This window comes from Podarcis muralis, chromosome 12, assembly GCF_964188315.1.
Source record: "Podarcis muralis chromosome 12, rPodMur119.hap1.1, whole genome shotgun sequence".
Classification (NCBI taxonomy): domain Eukaryota; kingdom Metazoa; phylum Chordata; class Lepidosauria; order Squamata; family Lacertidae; genus Podarcis; species Podarcis muralis.
Genome location: NC_135666.1, coordinates 39,128,518 through 39,155,272, shown reverse-complemented (window position 1 = coordinate 39,155,272; position 26,755 = coordinate 39,128,518). Strand labels below are relative to the sequence as shown.

The following is a 26,755-nucleotide window of genomic DNA, read 5'->3' as shown; positions in this document are numbered from 1 at the left end:
AGATCTGTAACTAGATCTTACAGTAATCAAGCATCTTCAAATCTTTACAAAGGATTTCCAAATCCAGTCTCCTTTTTTTGCATCCTGTGCACCTAGTAGTACTTGTGCTCAGGGTGATCCAGCACCCAGGCTACTGCTGGTGACTGAGGTGGGAGTAAGATGTGCCTGAAGTACCAATTTGTTCCTTAATTTAGTGCAGCAGTTATCATTTAAGTTGTGCTGCAGCTCCACTCAACATGCAAATAGGGTTCCTTCAAAGTGATGAATCTTGGGATTCTTACAATAATAGTGTTCTACTAGCCTCCACCAGCTAGTGACTTATTCTTTCTTTCTGTTTTACATGTGTGCTTTCAAACATATCCAGCATGCCTTAACATGTGCTAAAACACACAATTTGTGTTGCTCAGGGATTACCGTTTTCCTGCAAATAATTTTGATGCACTACATTAAGAAGATGGTTCGTGTTCTGCTTCAGCTTTGGGTTTACCTACTTATTGCCTGATTTATTTCTCTTACTTTCTACCACTAGGAATTAGGTAGTAGTGGGGTTCCATATATCCTAAAATGCTGATTTGGCAGATGATAATTGATTAGATTCTTTATTTTTCCAGTGTTGGAAGTTACCTAATTTCCTTGTTTTACTCTGAAAGCAGATGTGAACATAAAGAAAATAAGCATTTCTAAGATTTAGTTCCTTGCATTCAGTGTTTCATCTAACCTGTTTGTCTCAACCCTTCCTGAATCCATTGTGCCTGCAGTGGATAATAGGGGCGGAGTGACAGAGCGAATTTACTGAGCTTGGGTGAAAATAATCCACAGCTTTTCCAAATGCCATTCCTTTAGAGTGTAGGTCGTTCTCAGCTGGATATACCCACAGGAGGAAGAATGGTGCAATACAGGGTGATGTAGGTCAACTCTGCCGCTCCTACCAAAGGACTGTGGATGTGGCTATTATGCATCCTAGTTGCAGGGCAAGTTTTGTAAGATAATTCCCCCAGGAGTTTATGATGTGATCCTATAGTTTGCTGTCTCTTGCATTGGGCAGGGACTGTACCAGGTATGACAGCCTATACAGAGCAAAAACCAAAATAATTTCTATGAAGGCAACACTCTAGTACCGTTTCCCTCCAGCAGCTCATTTGGAGCACAACAACACTTTAGCAAGAAACATCCATACAGCAGCTGGTGAAAAGGCATGTAGTTGCCTCTGAAGCCTTCTCCAGTGCTGGTTTCTTTTTGTAATTTAGGGAGTGGAAAGATCTGTTCTTCCCAGTTTGTCTCTCACTATGTCCTTGCCCTCACCACAGGGAAAGCTGCTTCTGCATGCTGCTTTATGTGTTTTCTTCATTTTTGTTATTAACGTTGGAGTGCAACGCAGGGGTGTAGTGGGGGGGGGTCGTGGCCCCGGGTGCATTTTTGAGAGGATGCACAACCAGCCCCCACCCAACAGGCTCCCTCATTGGAGCCTGGCTCTGGTGTGCAAGGGAGCTGCCATGCCTCTCCTGCGCTGGGCTGCATGCACGAAGGAGCAGCCAGCTCCCTTGTGGCCAGCCGCAGCTCTGAGGCAGAGTGAAGGAGGAGAGTCACGGCAATTTCTGTCCCTCTTCTCAGCTGGGCAGTGCTGTGCGAGGATGCTGCTAAGGCGTGCCCTGCATGCATGACCTAGGTGGCAGGAGTGTACACTCCACCGCTGGTGCAACCACTGTTGGAGGAAGGGGTGTGTGGTGGTGTGGTCTGCCCTGGGTGTCATCCCTGAGGAGGGGTGACATCGCCGCCCCACCCCCCTGGGACACTCGCCCTGCCCCTGCGGGCAGCTAGCTCTGCCCCTGGGTGCACAGCATGTGCACTGCTCTGGGTGCCAGAGCACCTAGCTCCGCCTCTGGGTGCAACTCCAGCCATCTCTGACTATTGGCCATGCTGGCTAGAGTTAGTGGATTTTGGAATCCAAGAACATCTGGAGGGTGCCACGTTAGCTATCTCTGATTTCTGATCAGTTAATAAATCTGCCCTTGGTTTCTTGCCAGAGCATTCTTTTATGTGTGATAGAAGAAGCACTTGGCTTTGAGCTAAGACTATTCTTTCCACTTTAACCATAATGGTTTTGTGGTGCTTCTGACAGCTATCAAATACATTGTGGAATAAACTTTTGTGGTTGGTATGTACACGAGTGTATAAATACTATTTACACATGCATATGCACCAGTAAAAAGAGAATGTGTTTCGCAAGAAACCTGAGGTGTCACATTCCTGTGCACGGCAGAAATGGTGTAATGGCAAGTCACATCAAGTACGTTGTGGTTCCCATTTTACTGATAGCTGAGGGTAAGGCGATTGAGAGTAAGGCATAGCAGTTTTTTATTTCTCAACTATTTTTTATTAATACAATTTTTGATGACTACAGTTGAAGTAACATGCCAATAAAAATAAAACGAATCAAGTCCAATTCGTGAAAGGAAACATTTTTGACTATATAATTTATTAATACAAATATACTGAACTGCCAGCTATGATGTATAAGTCTGAAGAAAAGCTGACCAAATGCTATTGTATTGTTCTTTGTTCACATTGATGCATTGCCAGCTTGGACGTGGACAGGGAGTACTGATCATTAATCCATTGTTGTATGGGAAGTGATCTCTACTTCCAGTGTTGAAGCACCATGTGTTTGGCAGATCCTAGTGCATGCATGACCTGTATTTCATGAGGCACAGCAGTTTAACTCAGGTTAGTTACAGTTGAACAATTACCTGGATACTGGTTGCTCAGCCCCAGTAATTTGTCCAGAGGAGCACACACATTTCTGTATTGCTGTAGAGGCGTATAAATAATTTGGACATTTGCTTTGTTTTTTAAAACTACATTAGGTGAATTTTCAAATCAAGATACAGACATAATGGCCAATATGTTCATTTTAATGGACCATGTTGTAATACTTGGAATTTAAGAACACCCACGCAACTGTTGCATGATAGACAGATGGTTAAAATCTTTTACACCAAGTGGTGACAGCTTCCCTACTGAGAGAAGATGGGGAATCTTGTCTTTTTGACTAAGATTTAATGTAAACCACCAAGTGCTGAGGAAATTATTTTCATGGAAGAAAAAAAAACCTTTAGTGACTGTCAGTTACAGATTTGCCAGGAAAAAAATGTAATTGCTTTTGATTGGCTGAGCAATACAGCTTTTCTTCAGTCGGGTGTTCTGTACTTGGCTCATTTGCTAATTCTTATAAGCTGCATGGTTTTAACAAATAATATTCAGCAAATAGGGATGGGGTTGTCAAGTAAGTATGCATATGCAAGAGAAGCTCTCCACCCTATCTCTTCCCCAGTCCACTCTGTCCACTCTGAAAAACCTTTCCAGAGGGCAAGAAGACCCCGAGTAAAGCTTGGGATATAGGGTAAGGAGCTTCGGTGAGAAAGGAGAGTCAGGAAAAATTGGATGGAAGAGGTAGCTGGTTAAGAAGGCATTTTCCTGTACAGTCATACCTTGGATCCCGAATGCCTTGGCTCCCAAACGATTGAAACCCGGAAGTGAGTGTTCTGGTTTTCGAACACCGAACATCTGGTGCGGCTTCTGCAGCTTCTGACTGGCTGCAGGAGGTTCCTGCAGCCAATCAGAAGACGCGCTTTGGTTTCCGAATGTTTTGGAAGTCAAACAGACTTCTGGAATGGATTCCATTCGACTTCCAAGGTACAACTGTACATTGTTGCTCTTTTTCTTCACCTTTTGTTTCTATTTCTATTGTCAGTCTTTGGGGTTGTCCCCTATTTACTTATACTTACCCTGTCCAATTCACTTTAGTTTGAACATCATGAAATTAATTTCTCATTTTACTTTGCCTTACATCACTAGATGTCTTGTCTGGTTTACAACATTGATCTGCAGTTCTTAAAGTCGTTTTTTCCTGAACTAATCTGTGTATTGGTTGTAGGAGGAGGAACACAGGGTGCGAGATAGGACTAAGGCACAAAAACAGGAGTTCTTTAAGAGGATGTGACAAAGATTTACTTGCCCAAAGACAAAGATGAAGTAGAGGAGGCCAAAAAGAAGGTGTTTTAATATGGTTTGGGTGGTTTAAGCAGTGCTTTTTTCTGTGGGGTGCATACTCCTAAACATTTTGTGAATCTAAGTTTGGCTTCACTGAGGGGCAGTATTTCAATATCAGTAGAAAAATGAGAGTACCCTTTTTTTAAAGAAAAAAAAGCACTGGGTTTAAGTATGGAAACTGAGCACATTCTACCCTTATGTCATTTGTGTACATACTGTCACCGACATTGCCAGTCATTAAAGTGATTTTTAAACACTTACATGTAATGTGTCTTGCCCCACTTTTTCCCAACTGCACATTATCAGCTTTACAAATGCATATTTGGGAAGTTTTTAATGACTGATGTTTTAATGTATTTTTAATCTCTGTTGGAAGCCACCCAGAGGGCTGGGGAAACCCAGCCAGATGGGCGAGGTACAAATAAATCATTGTTGTTGTTGTTGTTATATTTTGTGTCCAGATGTAAATAAAAAAAACCCTGCCTAGGCTGGGAGAGTTGTTGGAACAACATCTACAGTCATACCTCGGGTTACAGATGCTTCGGGTTGCGTGATTTCAGGTTGCACACCGCACCGAACCCAGAAGTACCGGAATGGGTTACCTCTGGGTTTCGGCGCATGCGCAGAAGCAGTAAATCACAACCCGCGTGGGCGCAGACACAGCGCTGCAGGTTGTGGACACTGCGGGTTGCGGACATGCTTCCTGCACGGATCACGTTCGCAACCCGAGCATCCACTGTATGTGCTAGTTCTGTGCTGTGGCCGCTATCGGATCTCCTGCCTCTGCCAAACCTGGCCACAGACTGCTCTGACTTTGCCTCTCACCTGACCTTTGTTGTGGCCTCTGTTTGCTAGGCCTCTAAGCTTATAATGGACCTGGAAACTGCTTTGGTTGCTGCTGGCAAGTCTCCTGTTTATTCAGGGGCCTAGTGAAAACAGGGCACCTGTACTGAGAAGACAGAGTATATATATTTTTTGTCAGGGAAGAGAAACTAAAACCTCACTGTCCAGTGTTCATTATCAGTCTCAGCTCTGTCTTCTCACCTTTTTCTTAGTTCAGCTTGGCTCCTCTCTCCACAGCAAAATTCTGTTGCCAGTGCACAGCAAGCACGATGGTGCAGTTGGCTGCTAGGCCCTGGAAAATAGGCTGCACCTCTCTCTTTGTCGATTAGCCTTGACTATAGCATCTGCCTCCTTTTTTGTTGTTGCCTGATCATCAGGGCGGGTGGTGTGTCAGCACCCCTGGCCAATCTTAGGGGGAGTTTGATCCTCGTTTTCCATTTTCCACATCTCTGGTACAATCTCAAGTAAAAGCATTTACAATTTTGAATGTTTCGTGTGTGCAGTTGAGTAGGCTTTCAAAAATGGTAAGGGAGATAAGGGAAATCAACAGGAATTGTGAAGGGAGAAGCATAAAGTGACAAACTATATTGGAGAATGCAGTTGTTGAGACGATGATTTACAAGTAGCCTCAATTATATCATTAGGCCTACTCATGGAGAAGGACTTCATTCATCCAGAGATCATCCCCTTGGAAACAGACTTCCCTTTTCACAGATATATTTGTTCCAGAGGCCAGTTTGAACACAGAATTTTATGAATTGTTTATAAGGATGGTGGGCTGGTTTGTATACAGCTGAACATGTAGCTTTTTCTGAAAAAAAAGTTTACTAATATCAAGCTGTCTTCCCACTCGTTTCTCTTGCAACTTGTAGCATCTTAGATGATTTAGCCTGGAATCCTTTGCACACTTTATCAGGAATAAGCCCTGTTAGATTCAGTTAAGGCTTATTTCTGCACAGACTTGCATAGACCTTCATTCTTGCTTTCTGTACTTAGTGCATTATGCTGAAATCGTGTCTCATTTCTCTCTGAATACATATTTTCCTAAGGATGTCATCACACTGCAGTTCACATGGTTGCGGTTAGGCAGCCCAGCCCAGTGAGCAGAAATTTGGTGAGGTTTAAGGGGGAGGGGGTAGCTTTTGCGAGTGAAGTGAGCAGGGGTGCAGGCCCTAGTTGTAGCTTTTTTAATGTCTTGTTTCTCTCAACCTATAGCTCCCTTCATCCCTTACATTTGTTTTCTCAACTGCTATTTTGAGCAAGTAATGCTAGTTGTATTAAGTAAAGGACTTCAACACTGCAATTTGATTAAATTAAACAGTATGAACTCCTCTTTTCCTGCATTATTGCCTAGAGTAGACTGAGTGAAATACAGGCACAACTAAAAAAGGGTCTGCATATCCTTTAGAGTAATTATTGTAGGGGTATTTGCTTTTTCTATGAGCCTGATATTGTGCTATGATAAACTATTACAATAAGAGCCATATTGTGATTTTATAACGGGCAAAGCATAATTTATGATACCACATTTCTTTAAAATTATAGTTGGCAGCATGCTGGAGCTGTGAGGCTTCTTTATGATAAGGCCCTAAATGTGGTCTTCGTAGTACTTTTAAGTTCTTGATAATACAGAGGAAGTGGCCTAGTAGCTAAAATAAACATTACTGTTTATTTTAAATCATAACTTGCATCTGTCACACGATCAGTAGCTATTGGAATGAGAAACTGGAGAGGAGCAGAAAGGGATTTCATAGCTGGTAAAGCAACCATGCTGAACCCTCCTAAGTTACTAGGGTTGCTGTGGGGGCAGCCAGCTGTTTGAAATATGTGTGCAAAGTTTTTGCAATATATCAATTTTTAATGTTGAAAATGGAAATCATGGATTAATGGGCCAGACTTTAAAGAGATCTACTCAACCCAAATAGCAGGTGAGGGTTAAAATCAAATATATGTTTTATTAAGATCATGTCCAGGTATGTGTGCAAGGTTGCACATCTCAGGGGAGGATTTGTCGTAAGGGAGAAAAGGCTTGTCAATAAAAGATGGGAGTTTCTAAACAGACATCATGATATTTCTTTCAAAATGCACAACTTTCCCCTTTGGTGTTAGGCAAAGAGGAAGCACACTTTGGTGTTATGCAGAGAGGAAACACAGAATATGACAGACTGCTCAGTCTGCATGTGCCAGTGTAAATTTTCCCTGTAACAAAAAATAAAACTACAGTTGCATGCAACAGGTGGCCAAGGGTCTATAATTAGACCTGAAGCTTGAAGAATATAAAATGATAGGAAAGAATAGATAATCTTTTCAGTTTTCAGGCAGCATCTATAAATCTTTATTACATATTGATGAACTGATCTTTCTACTGAGCAGTAAATGCCTTCATTTTTTTTAATGTGACAACTAATTTTGGTTCTCTAACCATTACTGTCTATTCATAAATAAAGTAATTATCCTTTTGTCTTTTCTAATGGGATATGTTGTCATCTGGCTCTGATAGTGTTTTGTGCTGTATGTGACTGTCTTATTTATTTTATGGAGTGCTACTAATGAAAGGCAAATAAACTTTAAAAAAAAATTAATTCTAAAATATTGTAATTTCTGAGTAATAGGCTAACTTGTAATGGAACAATTCTTTCAAGTACATGGGCAATTGCTTCTGAAGACTGTGTGGTACCAAATACTTTCTTATCTACTCGCCCACTCACTCCTTTCCTCTGTGCTCACCAAATTTGCTACAACAAAACTGACAGGAAGTGCAAGGAGTGCAGCTTGATAACAAAAAGTCAGACAATTACGAAGTATTTTATTCAGTGAACATGTGGTGAAGAACAATGAAAATAATCTTGCAGAATATGTTTTAATTTTAGTCATTTGATCATTTGAAAAGCTTCATCAAGGCAGTCAACCCAGCTGGCTAAAAAAGAGGCAAGACTACAGAGAAAGACAGATGCTGCTTCTGAGCCGAGCTTTCCAAAATAAATAACACAATACAAAATCCAAAAAATAAAAATAATAAAATTACTCTGACACAGTTCCAAACTTTACACAACAGCGGCTTAACAAGAGACCACTTATTGTGCCATTCTCTTTTCTCTCTTTAGTTTTGAGATCTAGGATGCAAGTAGATGTTAATTTGTTTTGCATTTTAATAAACAGTACAATGGTTGGTGGCAAATTAATTCATACGATTTAGCACCCTTTGTCAGTTCTTGTGTCATGGAACAATTTTTAAGTGAGAGCACTGATGCAGAGCTCAGCCAGCAAAGCGTAACAGCGGCAGGCTGGTGCCTATTTATATTTTATTAGCATCTATCTCATCCATTAACTTCCCCAAACTCTATCAACTTAATTTGTAAGCCTCATAGTTTATTCTCTTTCAGATTAACTCCTTTTATCATTTCATTTGGAAATATGTGGCATCTGTAGGACTCCTCACAGCACTGAAATCTTTAATTTTTTATGTATCTTGCAACATGTGAAAACTCCCCCCTCAGTTGATATGAAGCTCTTTGTGCAATGAATGTTTATGAGAAGCTGGTGAGAAGTTTGTCGCTTAGAACACCTGTCAAACTTCTGCACATTGATCAAGAGCTGTGGCTGAAATCAGAAGCTAATGAGAGCATTTCTTCCCCTTTTAAAGCTATTCCTTTTCTCAAGAAAAGCTACATCTGATCTTTAGAAATGTACAGTTGCTGTCTCTAGTAAGTTTTCCTTGTATCACTTTGCATGAACTGCTGACAAGGAATGTTCAGTTCACAGCTTTTTCGTGACAATTTATATCCAGTTCTATCTGCAGAGGTGAATATTTGAATGAAATATGGACAGGTCTTCTCTTTTTCATCCACGTATTCCAAATGTGTATATATAATTATATAATTCTGGGATTACTTTTTTTCTTTTGGTGCTGTTCCATTTGCCATTGTTGCTTCCCCTATACCTGCATCCTTCTAAGTGTAGGTATGTACAGTCTGGTAATTTGAAGGAATTTGATTTTGGTGGTACTTTTTATGGTATTTGCATAGGCCAGGGGCAGAAGCCTTATGGGTCAAGTAGCTGCTCATAGGCCTTGCTTTGCTTGCCAGTAGTTCACATGTAACACTAAACTGTTTGTTTAGAACACGGATGTTCAACTTCCAAGAGACAGCGATCTACTCCAATTAAAAACAAACTGGCAATGATCTATCCATTGTATTGACCATAGTTGTTGAGCTTTTTGTGGGGAGGAAGACTCAAAGCTTTTTTTTGGACCTGTTGGACATCCCTGGTTTGGGATAACTATCATTTGAGTTACGGTAATCCAGCCCAGGAGGCTGATCATGACTTGCTGTCTTATAAACCATGGTTTGTTTTAACTATGTCTTGCAGTGGGTCAGAGTCCAACTGGGTTTGTTCTTAACTGTGAATTGTTTGGTTACCCTGCCCCATTCAAGCTGGAAAACAACCAGCTTTGGAGGTATAAGTCATGGCTTGTTTACTCATCTGTGAGATGATATCTCACATGGCTAACGGTTTGCTGAACTAACAATGTTTAAAACAAGCCATGGCTTAACATATGTGAGTGCTGCCACAGTATTAAGGAAATTCTATACCAACTTGGATGTGTTTATTTCTGATTATAATACAGTGGTACCTTGGGTTTAGTACTTAATTCGTTCCGGAGGTCCGTTCTTAACTTGAAACTGTTCTTAACCTGAAGCACCACTTTAGCTAATGGGGCCTGCTGCTGCCGCCGCGCCGCCAGAGCATGATTTCTGTTCTCATCCTGAAGCAAAGTTCTTAACCCGAGGTGCTATTTCTGGGTTAGCAGAGTCTGTAACCTGAAGCGTATGTAACCTGAAGCATATGTAACCCGAGGTACCACTGTATGTAGTTGTAAAATAATGCCCTCTACATTATTGGTAAATACACAAGAGTAATAATTACTGAGGTAGGAGATGGAATATATTTGTGTGGTGAGATATTCATCTTCTTTCTTGTTCTTTGAGCTCAATCCTCTCCTGGTCTATCAGAACTTCGCCTTTTTTCAGATTCTGGCTCAGCTTCTTTTCTGGATTGTTTTTGTTAAGCATCTGCTGGTGACTGCTAAAAGTATTCGTCATAGTTGCTGCATTAGCTGATATTCCATGGTATTTGCTGAAACATATAATAAACTGAAAAAGCAGGCCTGTAAACTGGGCATAGTGCAGTTTAGGGGCTTTGGTTGATCACTGTTTTGTCCCATGAGAAAAGCCATAAACCATCTTCCTAGCCAGTGTGTGCTCATATTATTTAAATATACTTTAGGGAAATCTCTGTGTCCCCAATACAACTACTCAACTAGTAAGAAATGAGAACAAAGGCAAGGAGGAAAATAATTTATGTTGAAATTATACACTTGTGTAAGCCAAATCTTATACTGCTGAGATACACATTTTTTCTAATGTCTTTAACTGTCTTACCTAATTATTACATGTTTGGGTAATAACGTTCCTGAACATTACTAGTGATGACCCTTCTAATACATTCACAAAATGAAGAGGCAAAAATATATGTACTGCCTAATTTGCAGTTCATGCTTTTCCAGTACCCTGTTTATTCTCTCTAAAGTTTTAGATATTATAATAAAAGTAAGCACAAGGAATTCATCTTTGTGGAAATTCCAGATTTGTCTTGAATATTTAATACTGATTTGTTTAATGGTGTTATTTATTATGCTCCTTCAAAGCTAAAAGAGAAACTGGGAATGTCACTTAACATAGTATATCAAGGAAAAAAGCATGAAATATTTACTTGTCTTTTTTTCTTCCTGGATCCTAGTCTCAGTCAATGTCTCTGAGGTTTTGTGTGCCTATAGGTTCTTAAACCTTTCTGTTCTCACTCCCTATCTCGTTTGTTGTTGTTGTTTAAAAAAAAAAAGACTACCATGTAGGTTTATTTCATAGTATTCATGTTTAGGATAGCTTCATTCATGCAGCACAGCAGACATAGATTTTAGGTAGATCCAGACTCATTAATTTAGTACGTCAATCAATGTAGTAGTGGTTGTTTCAGGAATTGTTAATGGCTTTATTTTTCAGTGCTCCCTGGACACAATAACTCACAGTAAATGTATCTGTGAGTGAAACTGGGAGACAGACTGTGCCACACTAGATAAGATTAAAAGTAGATTGCAAGTTTTATTGAGCATACTAAATAGCAATGCTATTTATTATTTAGGAACAATGCTATCCCTGCCTTATTATTCCAGCCTAGAAACTGATCTGATTACTTGTCATGGTTTGATCCTCAACTGACAAAGCAAGTTTTGAAAAGTAGTGCTGATCTTGCAATCAATAGGTGTCAACAATGTATGCCTGAAAAAAGAGGGTGAGTTCTTTATGGCCTGGTTTGTACAAAATACCAAGTCATTGTTTATTTAGCAAACCATGAGTTAACCCACAGATAGTCATACCAACCATGGCTTATTTCTCCATATATTTCCCACTTGGCTCATGTCTGTAGTTTGGTAAGCATCTGATCTGGTCAAAGAAACTTGTGGCTAAGGAGGCATACTTGGTTCGCATGTAACACCAAGACATAGTTAAACCAAGGTTGTAAGCCAGCAACTAGCCATAACTTCATATAGTGGTACCTCGGGTTAAGTACTTAATTCGTTCCGGAGGTCCGTCCTTAACCTGAAACTGTTCTTAACCTGAAGCACCACTTTAGATAATGGGGTCTCCTGCTGCTGCCACGCTGCCAGAGCACGATTTCTGTTCTTATCCTGAAGCAAAGTTCTTAACCTGAAGTACTATTTCTGGGTTAGGGGAGTCTGTAACCTGAAGCGTATGTAACCTGAAGCATATGTAACCTGAGGTACCACTGTATTGTGATTTATTGACAGGAAGCAAACTATAATTAAGCTGCTGGGCTGGCTTCACACATAACACTAAACCATAGTTTAAAAAACCCCAATAGTTTAAGGTTATGTGTGAATCAGGCTGTATATGGAGGGGCTGTTGTTGTTGTTGTTGTTTAGTCGTTTAGTCGTGTCCAACTCTTTGTGACCCCATGGACCAGAGCACGCCAGGCACTTCTGTCTTCCACTGCCTCCAGCAGTTAGGTCAAACTCATGCTGGTAGGTTCGAAAACACTATCCAACCATCTCGTCCTCTGTCGTCCCCTTCTCCTTGTGCCCTCCATCTTTCCCAACATCAGGGTCTTTTCCAGGGAGTCTTCTCTTCTCATGAGGTGGCCAAAGTATTGGAGCTTCACGATCTGTCCTTCCAGTGAGCACTCAGGGCTGATTTCCTTAAGAATGGAGAGGTTTGATCTTCTTGCAGTCCATTTATGGTTATGTGTGAATCAGGCTGTATATGGAGGGGTAGGTGGTGGTAACTGTAAACATAAGGACTGTTCATTTTGGATCATGATGCTTAGGACTGGGGCTTAGTCTGAGGAGGCTGATATGCTCTTCAGCATGATAGCCTTTTAGAATATTGCTTATTTTCCTGTGATGCCATTTCGAATACATTTATCTGTATCCCAGGAAGGCATAGAGTAATGAGTATGATAAAGTTCATTTAGTTACTCATTGTCGATATTTTTCCAGTTTGCAAGTAACCCTAAGTCAAACCATGACTTAGTTGGAACAAGTAAATGGACAGGCCCCGAGAGAGAGAAGATAATTGCTGCATTGTTCCTCTCTGGTTGCTTTCCTGATGTTCTGTGCTATAGTATGTTGTCTGAATCTGGGCTTGTGGTTTAGTTCTCTCCAGACAAACCATGACCTGTAACCAAGGTTTGTCCTGTGGTTTATGGTTTGCCTAGAAGAGTTCAACCACAAGTCCAGGGTTAGATGACATGCTAAGCTAAACCATGGCTTAACTTGGCATAGCACAATGACTGGGGAGGAGTTCAGTGGGCACAGTCTTCTTTTCTGGAGCCCACACATTTGTGCTAAGCCATGGTTTGACTTAGTGTGCTGTGTGACCTTGGGCAGTGAATTTGGAATCCTGCCTGCATATAATTCATTTTTGGTTTAGGGACTAGTTAGAACTAGTTGTTAGGAGGTATTCAGATTACAAGGGGAAAGTTTCACATACATGGTTTTATACCCTTGTTCTGTTATTTATCAATACAGAATATTTGCTAGTGTTTGAGGGCAATCAGGAGAGGAGCATTGCCTCTTTTAGGTCTTGAGCGATACATATGAAATTTTAGGGGTATGACAGAGCAAGGCTATGGCATATTTGTGTGAACACTGAACAGCTGGTTGTGTTTCCTGCAGATGTTCTCAAACTGACCATTTTTAGTAATGCACCATAGCGAGGTACATAGAAATCAATATTATTTAGAAACTTCCAGTTACCTGTTCTCCCTCTGACCCCAAGGTTATATTTCTACATCTTCATCATGAAAAGACAACTTTCTCAGAGTGTGAACCATTGTGGTGCCGTGTGTAGAGTTTGGGACCTGGATGTGCAAAATTGCCTTGGCTTTTGAATAGAGCCTTCCAACTATACCCCTTTACTGCGGTACCCTGTGATCACACCTGTTTTTGAGGTGGGTGTGATGCACCACTTTACCCCCACCTGATATTAGGCTAAAAGGATTCCACCTAGTCCAGTGATGCATCCCTGGGCCTGGAGCCTGCCGCCACGGGCCACAACAACCGTCCTCCCCAGGACTGGGTAAGCGGCCATTTACTGGAGAAGAGTTTGAATCCAAGCCAAAACCTAAAACAGATGGTTGAATTGTCCTGGACTGAAGCAAAGTGTATGTTGGCCATGTGCTTCCACAGAGTCCAGTACTGGTCAGACCCTCCTTCACCAGCCCAGGGTTATGAAAAGGGCATGAAATGACTGTAACTGACAAGAGACTCTCTTCTGCCTTGCTTGACTCACCCGTCCTTTCGGTTGGCTGTGCATAGACTGCCCAAGTTCAGAAACAGGGTTTAATTATTTTACTCCTAGAAGACTAGACATGGGGCAGCTGAGATGGGACAATACCTGTGATTCTGTGATACAGCCCATGTATCCTTAATGCAGTGTTTAGGCCTAGCAGTTATGGCTAACACTTCTATTGACTTTGGGTAATCAGTGGTGCCAACAGTTGGGTGTATCATCAGAGAGAAAACCTACCTACTGCTGATTGTGCCTATCTACAGTTCTCTGTTTCAGAGCCGAAACCCCCTAACTGTCAGAAGCAGGGTTGTGTGGGGTTTTTTTTTGGGGGGGGGTGTTAAATAGGAAGAACAGGCCTGTGAAAATTGGGTGCCACACCTTGCATGAACAGAATGCTTTCCACTAAGACAAAGACACAATTGAATAAAATCCTGAGCAGAGTGCTAAAAAAGGAAGAAATTTGTTTTTTTAAAGAATAAAAATAAAACAAAAAAGCAATTAAAGTTTTCAACACCCACCTCCGAATTTGTTTTGTATGCTTGGCACAGGGTCAGTCTGTTTTGACAGGCAGCTTGGTTACTTACATCTTACAGCACATGCATTCCATAACTTAGTGGATTTTGTTATGAATTTTACTTCATTTGTATGCTGTGACAGAACTGTGAGTTGTATTATTCTTCAGTATATGCATTTCTTCAGTTTCCCCCTCTCTATTTAAAGAAATAATGATGTTGTGTCCTGTGCTCCTCAATCAGAATCTCCATTGTATATTCTTGGAATATGGTTTTTGCAGGTTAAGAGAAACTGTGGCAGGAGTATAGGGCAGCAGCTACCTATCCTATTATTATTTAAATTATGCCTCTTATTATTAGTTCTGAATATGTATTAGTTTTTATTATAACTTCTTTTATTATTCAGAAAGAGAGAGCCATACATTCTTATGGGAAATGCAGGAGAGAAAAAAATACTTTTTAAAGAGCCTACTGTCTTTCATACAGACTGTATTCCTCAGGGTTTTACATAGAAGAAGAGCTTGCTTCAAGAACCTTCATACCTTTCGTAAGCTCTTATTCTTGTTGATGTTGAATAGTAGCTAGGTACACTGAAACTCCCTCAAGATCACGATCTGTAGCAGTACGAGTAGGAAGGAAATTAAAGAGGCAAACACTGAGAAATGGAATCAACATGGTGACGGATTGTGTGTGTGAGTGTGTGAATGCAGACTGGAGTATTTGATGAATCACCTTTAGATTGGAAGCTCTTCTAGCCTCTGGACTCTCTGGGACTGTTTTGTTGTTTACACAGAAATCCGGAATTTGGCTTTGCCCATTGTACACTGCATTTGCCCAAATAATAATTGCATTGTAATCTGAAATACAAACATTGTTAAGGAATATGAGGGGAATTTAGTATTTAAAACCTTTGTTTTACTAAAACTTTGCAGCTGTAGCTTTTGCTGCTTTAGGTGTCTTCTTAGTTTATGAGTAACATTTACTTAAGTTGGTAGGGTGATTAAAACAACTTTGTTTAAGAAATCTGGAGATGCAAAGATTATAGCTTTAAAGGTCAGCTATGATGAAGGGCAGGTTAGAAATGAAATGTAATTTAAGCATTTAGGTATCCTGGCTGATAGCTGTTGGAGATGTGAAATTCATCTACTTTGGCCACAGTCCTTAGCCATTGCACCTTTTGGGAGGGAGGTTTAAATTATAGTAAATTTATTTGTGGAGAAGGCCTTGGATATTGGAGATGTGAATCAAGTAATTGGTCACATACTGGTTAAGCAGGGTGGAAGAACAGGGGAGATGGTTTTGTAGCAGTGTGTTCACAGCTAAAAGAATACTGTAATTCTGCAGAATTGTGGATCCCAGGTGTTGCCTAATATTAAAGGTTGGATGTATAGACCTCCTGTAACAGGAAGTGTATGAAATGGCCCTTTTTAATAAAATGCAAAAAATGAAACTTTTGAAAGATGTGGTGTGGATTTTTAGAATTGTTTGCAGAATAACATCTAGAGCCATAAATTAGGGAAACAGTATTTTCTTTTTTTCTTTTGTGCTTAGCATTACTGCTACTAATAGCTGACTTATTCTTATTGCTGTTAGAGTTGCCATTAATATATACCATAAACAAACAAATGCACCCAACAGGTATGTATTTAGCTACTTTGCAGAAGTGCCTTTTTGTTACTAAAGAGAATGTAGACATTTAAAAACTCAACATAATGCTTACATAATATAATTCAGGTTTATTTATCAGTCTCTCTCTTTTTGGTTCCAGCTGAGCTACTGGGATCATCAGCAATCAGGCTCTCTTCCTTGCGTGATCTTCCTGCTCAGCTGCAAGAATTGTACCAGCAGGGTTTCATCTTGGCTGCTGTCCATCCCTTTGTGCAGCCAACTAATGAGAATGAGAGGACTCCCCAGGAACAAATCTTCAGGGCTGTACTGATCAAGAAAACAGAAAGGTAAAGCTCAAGATAGTGAGCAGGGAATAAAAATAGACAATGAGATTTCCTGCTGAGATTTGACCTAGATCAGGAAATAATAGCAGTGTCATGTTAATATTTGCTGTGCAAGCCTTGGGTATTTTCATAGGCTTAGCATGTTTTGCGTGTTTTATGATCCATCTGCAACTTGGCAGCAGTGTCTGAGGATAACAAGCTGAAATGTGTTTCATATTTTGGAATACAGTACACTGTCACCAGGAAACAACCAATCCTGGGCAGAAGTTTGAGAGGCTGGCCTGTTCTTTTCCTCTTTTAGTGCAATATTATTTTGTTAACATGCATCTAGAAAAACCATTTGGTTTCGATAATCACTTTTCCATTGTCTGTATAGCTGGTGGTATTACGGTATATAGGCAGTACTATTTAAAAAGAAGTTGAAAATTTGCAATTATATTAGAATTCAACCCCCAATACACCTATAAAAATTTTTCTTGCTAAATATAGACACATCACATCAAGAGAATTCTTTTGTTTTGCTTTGATTTCATTTCAGTGCAGATAAGCAGCGCATTTTAATGTAACCTATGTTCAAAGGAGATTAGGAGAGAGACAGAACTTTAAAAAAAGCCCTCGTGAGTTGGTTAAACTTCAGACCTTGAGGACATGAGATATCGCAGTTTTTGTGAAGTTGATCAGCAGAAGAATTGTTTACTATGTAAATGTGATTTGTAAAAAAAGCCAAAAAGGCTAATGTCATTAGATGATATTTGTGGTTTCTCGTCCCTTAAGTCAATTGGCCATAGGCGGAGGATGCAAAGAAGTCAGTCTTGCATTTCACATTGATTGAAATGCAGCCCTTCTATTTTCATTACAGGGAGGCAAATGTCAGTGACCCCTCCTTGCTGCAGACCACACACCAGCTGCCCCCTAGGCCAAACCACCATCCATATGGGTGTAGTGTAAGCTTTCTCCTCTGCAACTTAGCCTTCCAAGGGTTAAAAATAAGCTGACTCAGTTCCTAGAGAGGAGAGGAAATTAATGTGGGAAGGAGAAATCATTTTACAAAGGAAATACTATTTTCTCCCCCTCTCCACCCCCAAAGTCTTTTCCATGGCCTTGTATCACCATTGAAATCAAAAAGCCTTTTCCTTCCTGGCTGGAGTGAAGTGACTCCTGTCACTCCCAAGCTCTGCATGGTGATCTTTCTTGGATCTGGTGAGCTCCCACACCCAGTCTTTGTGCATTTGGGTGAAGGGGAGTCCCAGGACTGCAGGAAGGAGGGTGCATAGGAAGATCTGCAAGGCAGGAAAGCGAGGAGAGGACTAGACGACCTGGAGGGGTGGGGGGAAGAGATGCCCAGAGTCCAACACCGGGCAGTGAATGGAAGCACAACTGATTGGGAGGGTGTGGGGGCCTAAGAAGAGCAGGTGAGACCCTACCTCCATTTCATCCCCTAGAATAGGAATACCCCACAACAACACCCACATCAGGGAGTGAAGCTTCTGCCTTTCCTCTACCTGTGCTGTTTCCAGGTGGAGCAAGGAAAGGTCGCTTTGTTTAACACTAAATAATTTAATGTGTAAAGAAAGAAAGAATATTTTTTCCATAAGAAACCTAGGTTTTCTGTATATGTGCATAATGTCATGCTTCCCAGTAGATTCAAGTCTCTCATCAGTGCAGGCAGGTTTATAGTCCAAACACAACAACAGCCCTAGAACGAAACCAGGTCAAGCACATAGAATCAGTCTAGATCCATCCACGATCCAGAAGCAAGCTCAGAAATGGGGCTTTTCTCCTCCATAGAACAATGAGAGAAAACCAGCCTCTAGTCTGTAATGGGCAGATAATGCATACCCTCTCACCCTGCTTCTAATGCAGTCACCGGGAAGAAATTTACAGTTGCTGGTAGTGACTCCTTTTGTGAAATTAGCCGTAAGAATGGGGAGACAAAATGAACGTTGGCTCTGAAGGTGTTCCATTTTCAGTGTTCTTTCACCAGTGTAGCTGCTGCTTCTCCCACTATTGTTTCCACACCAGTAACAGAATATTTAAGCCCATGTGGGTTGTTCCAACACAGCTAGTAAAAAAAATTAAAATAAAAAATGCAGTATAAGCACGGATAATTGGGAAACACTGGTCTGTGAGTGCTCCAATTGGAAAATAGCCTCTACCAAAGGCATCATGGACTTTGAAGAAGCACAAACTCAGGGAGAGAATTGAGCTAAGAGGAAAGCACGTTTGGACAGTGATGGAGCTTCATGCTCTGGCATCAGGGGGTGAAGCGCAGGCAGGGCCGGGGCTGGCGCGCGTCCCGGGGGTGTGGCGTGCAGCCCACAGGGGCATGGCGTGCGTCCTGGGGGCATGGCGCCCAGCGCAGGTGGGGGGAACAGCCGCAATGGCACCCCACCCAGATCATGCTGCTGGGGGCAGTGCGCTCCCCCCGCACCCCTCTACCTCCACCAATGCATTTGGCAAATCCTCACCGTGATCAACTTCCACCCGGAAACCTATGTCCCCACTGTGGAAGGACGTGTGGATCCAGAATTGGCCTCCACAGTCACTTATGAACACATCGCTAATACCATATTCATGGAAGACAATCTTACTCGGCTATGAGTGATCGCCAAAGAAGAAAGAAGGAGTAAAGGTGTAGGGTATGCTCAGGCTACTGAGGTGCATAGCTTGCCTGGCTAACCCTGTTTCCACAGTAACCCACATAGGTAGAAGTTATCAATGTGTTATCAATGTGAGAGTAAGCACAAGAGAAAGTGGTGGTCTAATAAAAATCTCAGATGCTGCAGTTTTCTATTAAGAAACAAAGAAGAAGAGGTAGTTGTAGCAACCTGGTTCCAGTATGAATTATTATGCCAAAAAGGTAAAGAGGCTACCATCATAAAAGAGAGGGGAATAGAATAAACTAAGGTGGGCAATACTTTGACGCTAGAGGCTATGTAGTTTGACAGCTGTTACCTTTTTGTTTATGTGCAATATAAAACATGTAGCTATGGTGGGTAAGTTGCCTGTGTTAATAAGAAGCTTGATAAACAAAAGAGAGCACATGCAATTTTAGTCTTTAAGCAGAGCATTTTATCACAAATCGGATTGCTTGTAGCCAAACAGCTAGGTGGAAATAAAATGTCTAATTTTGACATTTTGCTGAAGAGGCTGCAGCTAGTGCTAATTTTCATCTGGCATATGCAAAAACCTTAAGATTACTGGAGGCTCAGTTGTAAGTGCAAATTCATTAGCAGAACTTGCATGCCCTAAGAATTTAGCTAGGACTTCCTGCTATTTTCAGCAGTCCTGATTACAAATTCTGACAAATTGCATGATGTGATAAAAAGCTTTTAGTCTTTATTTGTGGAGCACAGCACAGTTTCTGTTAAGTCCTCTCCACACACCCAGAATTGTTTGATTTCTCCTTATTCTCTTGTACAAGTACTACATGCATCTCTGCCTCCCCCCCCCCCCCGGGAATTTTATGCAGTGTGGAATCAGGATTGTTTGATATGGTTTTATTCACTATATGCAATGTATAGCATATAATAATGTAATCCTTGAATTAATATGTGCTGGCATTGGTATTTTGATTTTTGTTGCAGCTTATTTGTAAGCTGACAGTTGAAGACTTCGAAACTCTATTTTTGCATCTTGGAAAAGTGTCACTGAAATGAATGCCAATTCTACTGTGTTGCTACTGACTTGATACAGTCAGCTCTGGTGATTGCACACCTTGCATTTCACATTATTTTGAAAGTGTCCTCACATGAAAAGAATGCCCCATATGGAAAGCTAACACACTTTTTCTCTTGACATACATACATACATGTTTTTCACATGGGGACAGTTTTAAATAAATGAGCTGTTACCTGAAATCTGAGGTGGTGCAGTCAGATGACACACTGTACTAAGTTAAGAACAACTTTACGATTCATCAGTCATTGTGAATTGTAATAATATTGATGAATCTAAGGAGTCTTTCCCCACTCCCCACCCCTGTGATCAAATGTGAGGAGAGAGACAGATACAGAGGGAGAGATCAGATGGAATTATTAATTGGGCCATTACTGAGTGTGGTAGGTAGCATGCTTTCATGTGAGCTTATTTTTCAGGACATATATGTTGTGGCGGATAATATTGCTCTTTTCTTTTCTTATGATCAAATGGTGCCCCCTTCTCTAGACAATGCAGTGCAATAATTAGTAGATGTGCAAAATGTGTTTCAGTACTGGCCAGTCCACACTCTCCTGCCTGGGCACTCCAGCCCAGGTGAGCCCAGACCCACCCCACCTGGGAGAGATCAACATGAGTTTCTTCCAAGCTCATCCTCACTTAATGTGGGGACACCATGTGCTCCACAGGCCCAACTATTGTTTTCCTCCTTCTTATACTGCAGGTACATACTGCAGGTACTCACTACAGGTCACCACATACAGAGTACCTATACATGTTATGTTTCTTTGCATACACTGGCAAGTGTCATATAAAACATAGTGCTCAATTCTGGGATATCGTCCACTAACAGAGAAAGGTGCAAGTACATTGATGAAGTCCCAAAGATTTTAGGTGGGGTTTGACATACTTGAAATGGCTTTTGGGTCGCTGTTTGATACGCAGGTTAATGATGCTTCTCTTAGATAATACTGACTGTGGGATTGTTTGCCTTCTAGCTGAACGAAGTGCTATTCAGAAGACATCTTAAGGCAGCCTTGTTCAGGGAAGTTTTTAATATGTAACACTGTACTGTTTTTAACACTTGATTGGGAGCCGCCTAGAGTGGCTGGGGAAACTCAGCCAGATGGGCGTGGTAGGTATAAATAAATAAATAAATAAATAAATAAATAAATAAATAAATAAATAAATAAATTATTATTATTATTACTACTACTACTACTATTATTATTATTCTTACTATATTCACTGTTAATGTTTCAGTGTTCAATTGTGAGCTAAAATATATTCCTAAGAAGTTTTTAAGCAGTCTTTACAGCTGAACACATTTAGTTTCTGTCACGTTGCGGTGATTGTGGGCATCCCAGAATATGAGTATATGCAAACTCTCTTACTCTAGAGACTAAGAAGGGATTTTTAGAAAAAGAAAATAATCATAACAAAAACTGTGTGGTTTTATTTCTGCACTTATTTAATTGAGCAAAAAGGCACCTCAAATAACATGCTTAGCAAGTGACATTTCCCCCCCTGGCATATTTTATGCTTCCCTTTCATACCCTACGGCACTTAAATATTCTAGAGTTTCAGTCTGTGTTTCAGATGTAGTATCATGATGTCAGTATTTTAGAGGAGTGTTTTTCAGACAGGGTACCAAGAGCATTCCCTCCAGAGGTTCCACAAAATTTTACAACCTTCCACCTCAAGCACTTTCCCCTCTTGCACCTGCCAGTCATTCCTCAAACTCAAGCTACATTGCTGAAAAGTTAATGAACCCACAGAGTTACATTTGTGAAAAACATTCTGATCGTTGAATGATTTGAATAATATTCCAATTATTAATTAGCAAAAATTCTTGCCTTTGAATTTTGTAACTGTTAAATAATGTTCTTAATTGTGTTTACTGCTTTGTGGTGGGGGCAGGGAGACGTCGCTGAGATTCTGCAGGATATCACTCTATGCTGCAGTATTTCCTCTACAAAAAAACAGAGGAAGAAAGATAGAAAACGACTGTTTGCAACTAAATGTGTCATTAGAAACCACATCAACTTTTTAAAAAGATAATAATTGGTGTGCCCACCCCCACCGATTTTTTACCCCCTGGACTGCAGCAAGCCAGGAGGAGAAATTTCACTGTTCCTTCCTCACCTTCAATTCTGAAAAAAATAAAATTGCACCCCACACCTACTATTATTAATTATAGGTGCCACTGGGAACTTTCAGACTAATAGCAGCTTGGGAGTAGGTGATTTTCACTGTGGCTTTGATGGGTGGGAAGAGTGAAACTCCTCCACATGCTGCAGACCTGATGAAAATCATCCCACCCCAGCCCCCCGCTGCCTATTGTTACATTTTATAACCCAGTATAGTTTCTAATGACACATTCATCATCATTTGTCCTTTGACCATTAGAGTTATGGAAGTAGGAGAAATCAAATGCAAGTGCATGAACTAAGGACAGTCCAAAGATGCTTTTAGGTGGAAAGATGTGATTATCTACTCTCTCACACTCTTTTGCAGAGAAGAAGCTGCAAAGGGTGGCACCAGAACTGGCTCATTATCACCTTATGCCTCTGTTGCTTCCCAGGCATCTAGAAATAGCACATAACCATGCATGTAATGTGCAGAAAAGGCCATGATCAGAGGCTGGGTTGCATTGTAAGGAGTGCTCTAATTATGAGATGCATTATAAAGGGTGATTTCAGAATGATGGTGGGGATTTTTGAGATAGCTATGAAGAGGCAGCAGATGTGAGGTTTAATCTCGGGACTGCTTGTTCACAGTGATTCTCACATGACAGAACTGATTCACACTGATTTACACTTTCAGGAAAACCCCTTACAGAAGAGGAATTGCTAGCGGGTGACAGCTTATTACAAAGCATGTTTCTCTACAAGCTTCTTTCAGTTCTAGTAAAGTGGCCAGAATAAGAAAATGAGGGCTATATGTACACACAAAGAGAGAGAGAGAGAGAGAGAATGAATGAAGCAGGCTCCCAAAAAGGTCCCGAGGAGCTTCAGAAAGGCATTATGACCAACTTGGTCGGTCATCTTGTTTTCTGATGATCACATAATTGCCCTCATGTGTTTTGCATAACTGTTCAACATACCTTGTTCTGTGAATTATATCATGTTTACCTTGTGCCAGAACAATTTAAATAAAAGTCATTGAAGGACTAACCTTCTTTTGAATTATATCACTAAATTTCCCTTTAGCAAAAGCTTTTACGTTTTTTTAGTTGGAACTTCTTGAAATTCAATGTTAATTGCTATGTTTGTCCTTTCCAGCCTAATTCTGGTTTGCCTGACATAAACCTATTTGGTCTCATATGGTTCATCACAGGCCACCAGAATCACAGGACGCTATAGCTCATTGCGTAGTGTCCAAGAAGAGTTTATAGGGCGGTATGAGGATATAGATTGGGTGTAAGGAACGTCCAGCCCTCCAGCTGTTGCTGAACTACAACTCCATCAGCACCTATAAGCATAGCCAATGGCCAGGGATGACAGGAGTTGTTGGGGGTTGGCAATTGTCTGTCTCGGGAGACAGTGGGAGAGTGTGCATTTAAGCATGAAGTCAATCCATTGGAGAATTACAATGTCTGCTGTGGTTGTAGATACCGAAACAGGAGAGACATGTTGTGTTGCAGCTGGGGCAGATGAAGGTGTCTGGATGGAGTGATGCAGGTGCACCATGACGTTTCTTCTTTCTGTGCTCTCCCAGCCGCACTGCAAAACCTATGCTGTGAATACATGGTTTTGGCTACCCTCCTTGCCAGAAAAAGGTGTAGTTCTTCTTTCGGTGGCTGCCATTCAAAGTGAGTCTGATCTCTTGTAGAGTGGCAATGTTGATGCTGAGTGTTTTCAGCTCACTGACAATGATGGCCATCTTTCATGAGTTGTAGTTCAATAACATCTGGGAGTGCCAGAGGTTCCCCAACTCTGATGTACAGTGGTACCTCGGGTTAAGAACTTAATTCGTTCTGGAGGTCTGTTCTTAACCTGAAACCGTTCTTAACCTGAAGCACCACTTTAGCTAATGGGGCCTCCTGCTGCTGCTGCACGATTTATGTTCTCAACCTGAAGCAAAGTTCTTAACCCGAGGTAATATTTCTGGGTTAGCAGAGTCTGTAACCTGAAGCGTATGTAACCCGAGGTACCACTGTATATAGTGTTGAATTTGGATAGGGAAGACTTGAGTTTAAATTCTTTTTCAAGCTTTATAAATGACCTTGAGCAAGTTAGTATTCCTTAATACAGGGATGGGGAACCTTTGGCCCTCCGGATGTTGCTGGATTACAACTCCCTTTCCATTGGCCATGCTGGCTGGCGGTGATGGGAACTGTAGTTCAACAGCATCTAGAAGACCAGATTCTATACTCCTGACTTATTCTAAACTTCCTTATGGAGTTTTTAGAAGGATAAAATAGGAATACCATTTGAAGCTGCTGATATGTATTCAATGGTAGATCTGTGTAAAGAGTCTTACAGGCACCTTGTCTGGATGTGGCCAAGATGTGAGTAACCGAAGACAGATGTTTCACACATACATGGGCTGTATCCAGCTAAGTCCTACACAGAGTAGGACTTAATTCACTAGGACTCACACTGGATGAAACATGTATATACACACATAAAAAGGTAAAGGGACCCCTGACCATTTGGTCCAATTGTGACTGACTCTGAGGTTGCGGCGCTCATCTCGCTTTATTGGCCAAGGGAGCCAGCGTACAGCTACCGGGTCATGTGGCCAGCATGACTAAGCCGCTTCTGGCGAACAACAGCAGTGCACGGAAACACCGTTTACCTTCCTGCCGGAGTGGTACCTATTTATCTACTTGCACTTTGATGTGCTTTTGAACTGCTAGGTTGGCAGGAGCAGGGACCGAGCAATGGGAGCTTACCCCATTGCGGGGATTCGAACCGCTGACCTTCTGATCAGCAAGTCCTAGGCTCTGTGGTTTAACCCACAGCGCCACCCGCGTCCCATATACACACACATACACACACGCACAGAGGCAATGACCATTTTGCATGGGGGTTCCGTTCCCAGCCCCCACATGCTTCAGTGGAGCATGCACAAGCACCTCCGCCCCCTTATGCCATGCCCACGTTATGCCCCCCTCCTGCCCTTTTCTGGGTCCAGACATCAGCAATTGCGTGACAATTGGATGCACCTAAATGGTTGCCACCTGTATACTGATTCTTACAACTAATTTTAAAATATGTTTGTGTATTTTTTGTCAGGCTGCTACTAAGCTAATCATTTTAAGCATGCAGACAAGGGAAGCTGTTTTATATTGAATTGTAACAATTGTCCATCTACTTCAGTATTGTGAACACTGACTGGCAGCACCTCTCCAGAGTTTCTGACAGGATTTCCACTCTACTTGAAGATGCCAGGGATTGAACCTAGGACCTTTTGCATGCAAAACATATGTTCTACCACTGTGCTCTGGCTCTTCCCTTGTGTATGAAATATGCATCAATTTTAAACACACCTCTTACATCAGCAGTAAGGTAGTAGAATTAGAGTCACTAATAGAAGAGTACATACCAGCGTTTACACATAGCTCCTTTCAAGCAGCTTTGTTCATTAGAGAACGAGGGGGAGACAGGAAGTACAAATGCCGTGCCCTTCCTGTTCTCTGCACTTCTTTGTATCATCTGAAATACAACATTTACCTTTTATCCTGGAGGAAGGTATAGGAGTTCTATTTCTGGCACTACGGAGACACTTGCGCTTCCTGTCCACACTGTGTTTCTCAGTATCGGAAGCCATTCTTCAAGTCGCAGTGCAAACAGTTATGAAGCCTGAAACTGCTTTACAGAATTACTCAGATTGTAGTCTTAGATTTTCCCCAAATAAAAAGCTTTTAATGAAGCCGTTTTGAGTAATGGTATCAGAATATATATGGTTATTCACAGGGACATCCCTTTTTGAAGTTGTTAATGGTTTTGAAAGTTACATCACATTGGCATTCTGCACGATCTGTTTTATTCATTGAATGCAAATTGTACAGATCAAGCACTGGTGTATTTGGTTTTAGAGAGTTGAGTGTCTTCAGTAATACAACAGGAAGTCAAGTTCCTCTTTAAACCATTTCCTCCTCCTTTGCTGCCATGTACAGTGGTACCTTGGGTTAAGAACTTAATTTGTTCTGGAGGTCTGTTCTTAACTTGTAACTGTTCTTAACCTGAGGTACCACTTTAGCTAATGGGGCCTCCCGTTGCCGCTGCGCCACCAGAGCACGATTTCTGTTCTCAACCTGAAGCAAAGTTCTTAACCCGAGGTACTATTTCTGGGTTAGCGGAGTCTGTAACCTGAAGCGCTTTAGCACCCATAAATTTCAGTACCAGGGCCATGCATGCTGTATGGCACCCATGATCCCAGGCACCCACGGTCGTGGGGCCAAGCTGGCACTCCTAACAAACTCTGGGTGGCTTTGGCAGAGAGAGTCATTATTTGGGGTCATTACTCACACAACTCTCCCTGAAATTCTGCGGAATACGTAGAGGGCTTGGGAAGCTATGAGATCTATTTTCTCACTGCTTAACATGAAGATGGACTTCCTTTGCCCCTATTATGTGAATGTGATAGAACTTGGGAGAGATTTAGGTTGAACAATTCTTTCAAATATTCATGTTTTAATTTATATACAGTTGTACCTCAGGTTACAGACGCTTCAGGTTACATACGCTTCAGGTTACAGACACTGCTAACCCAGAAATATTACCTCGGGTTAAGAACTTTGCTTCAAGATGAGAACAGAAATTGTGCTCTGGCGGCGCAGCAGCAGCAGGAGGCCCCATTAGCTAAAGTGGTGCTTCAGGTTAAGAACAGTTTCAGGTTAAGAAAGGACCTCCAGAACGAATTA

The 26,755-nt window shown here is 41.3% G+C and overlaps 1 protein-coding gene across 4 annotated transcripts in view; it reads left to right on the top strand.

Moving 5' to 3' along the window:
* Window positions 1–26,755, top strand: part of RFTN1 (raftlin, lipid raft linker 1) — a 104,984-nt gene that overhangs the window by 16,909 nt on the left and 61,320 nt on the right. For all 4 annotated transcript variants that reach the window (XM_077937055.1, XM_028750240.2, XM_028750238.2 and 1 more), the window contains exon 3: window positions 16,041–16,227. In XM_077937055.1, the coding sequence (XP_077793181.1) occupies window positions 16,041–16,227 (187 nt within the window). The remainder of the gene's footprint in view (window positions 1–16,040; window positions 16,228–26,755) is intronic.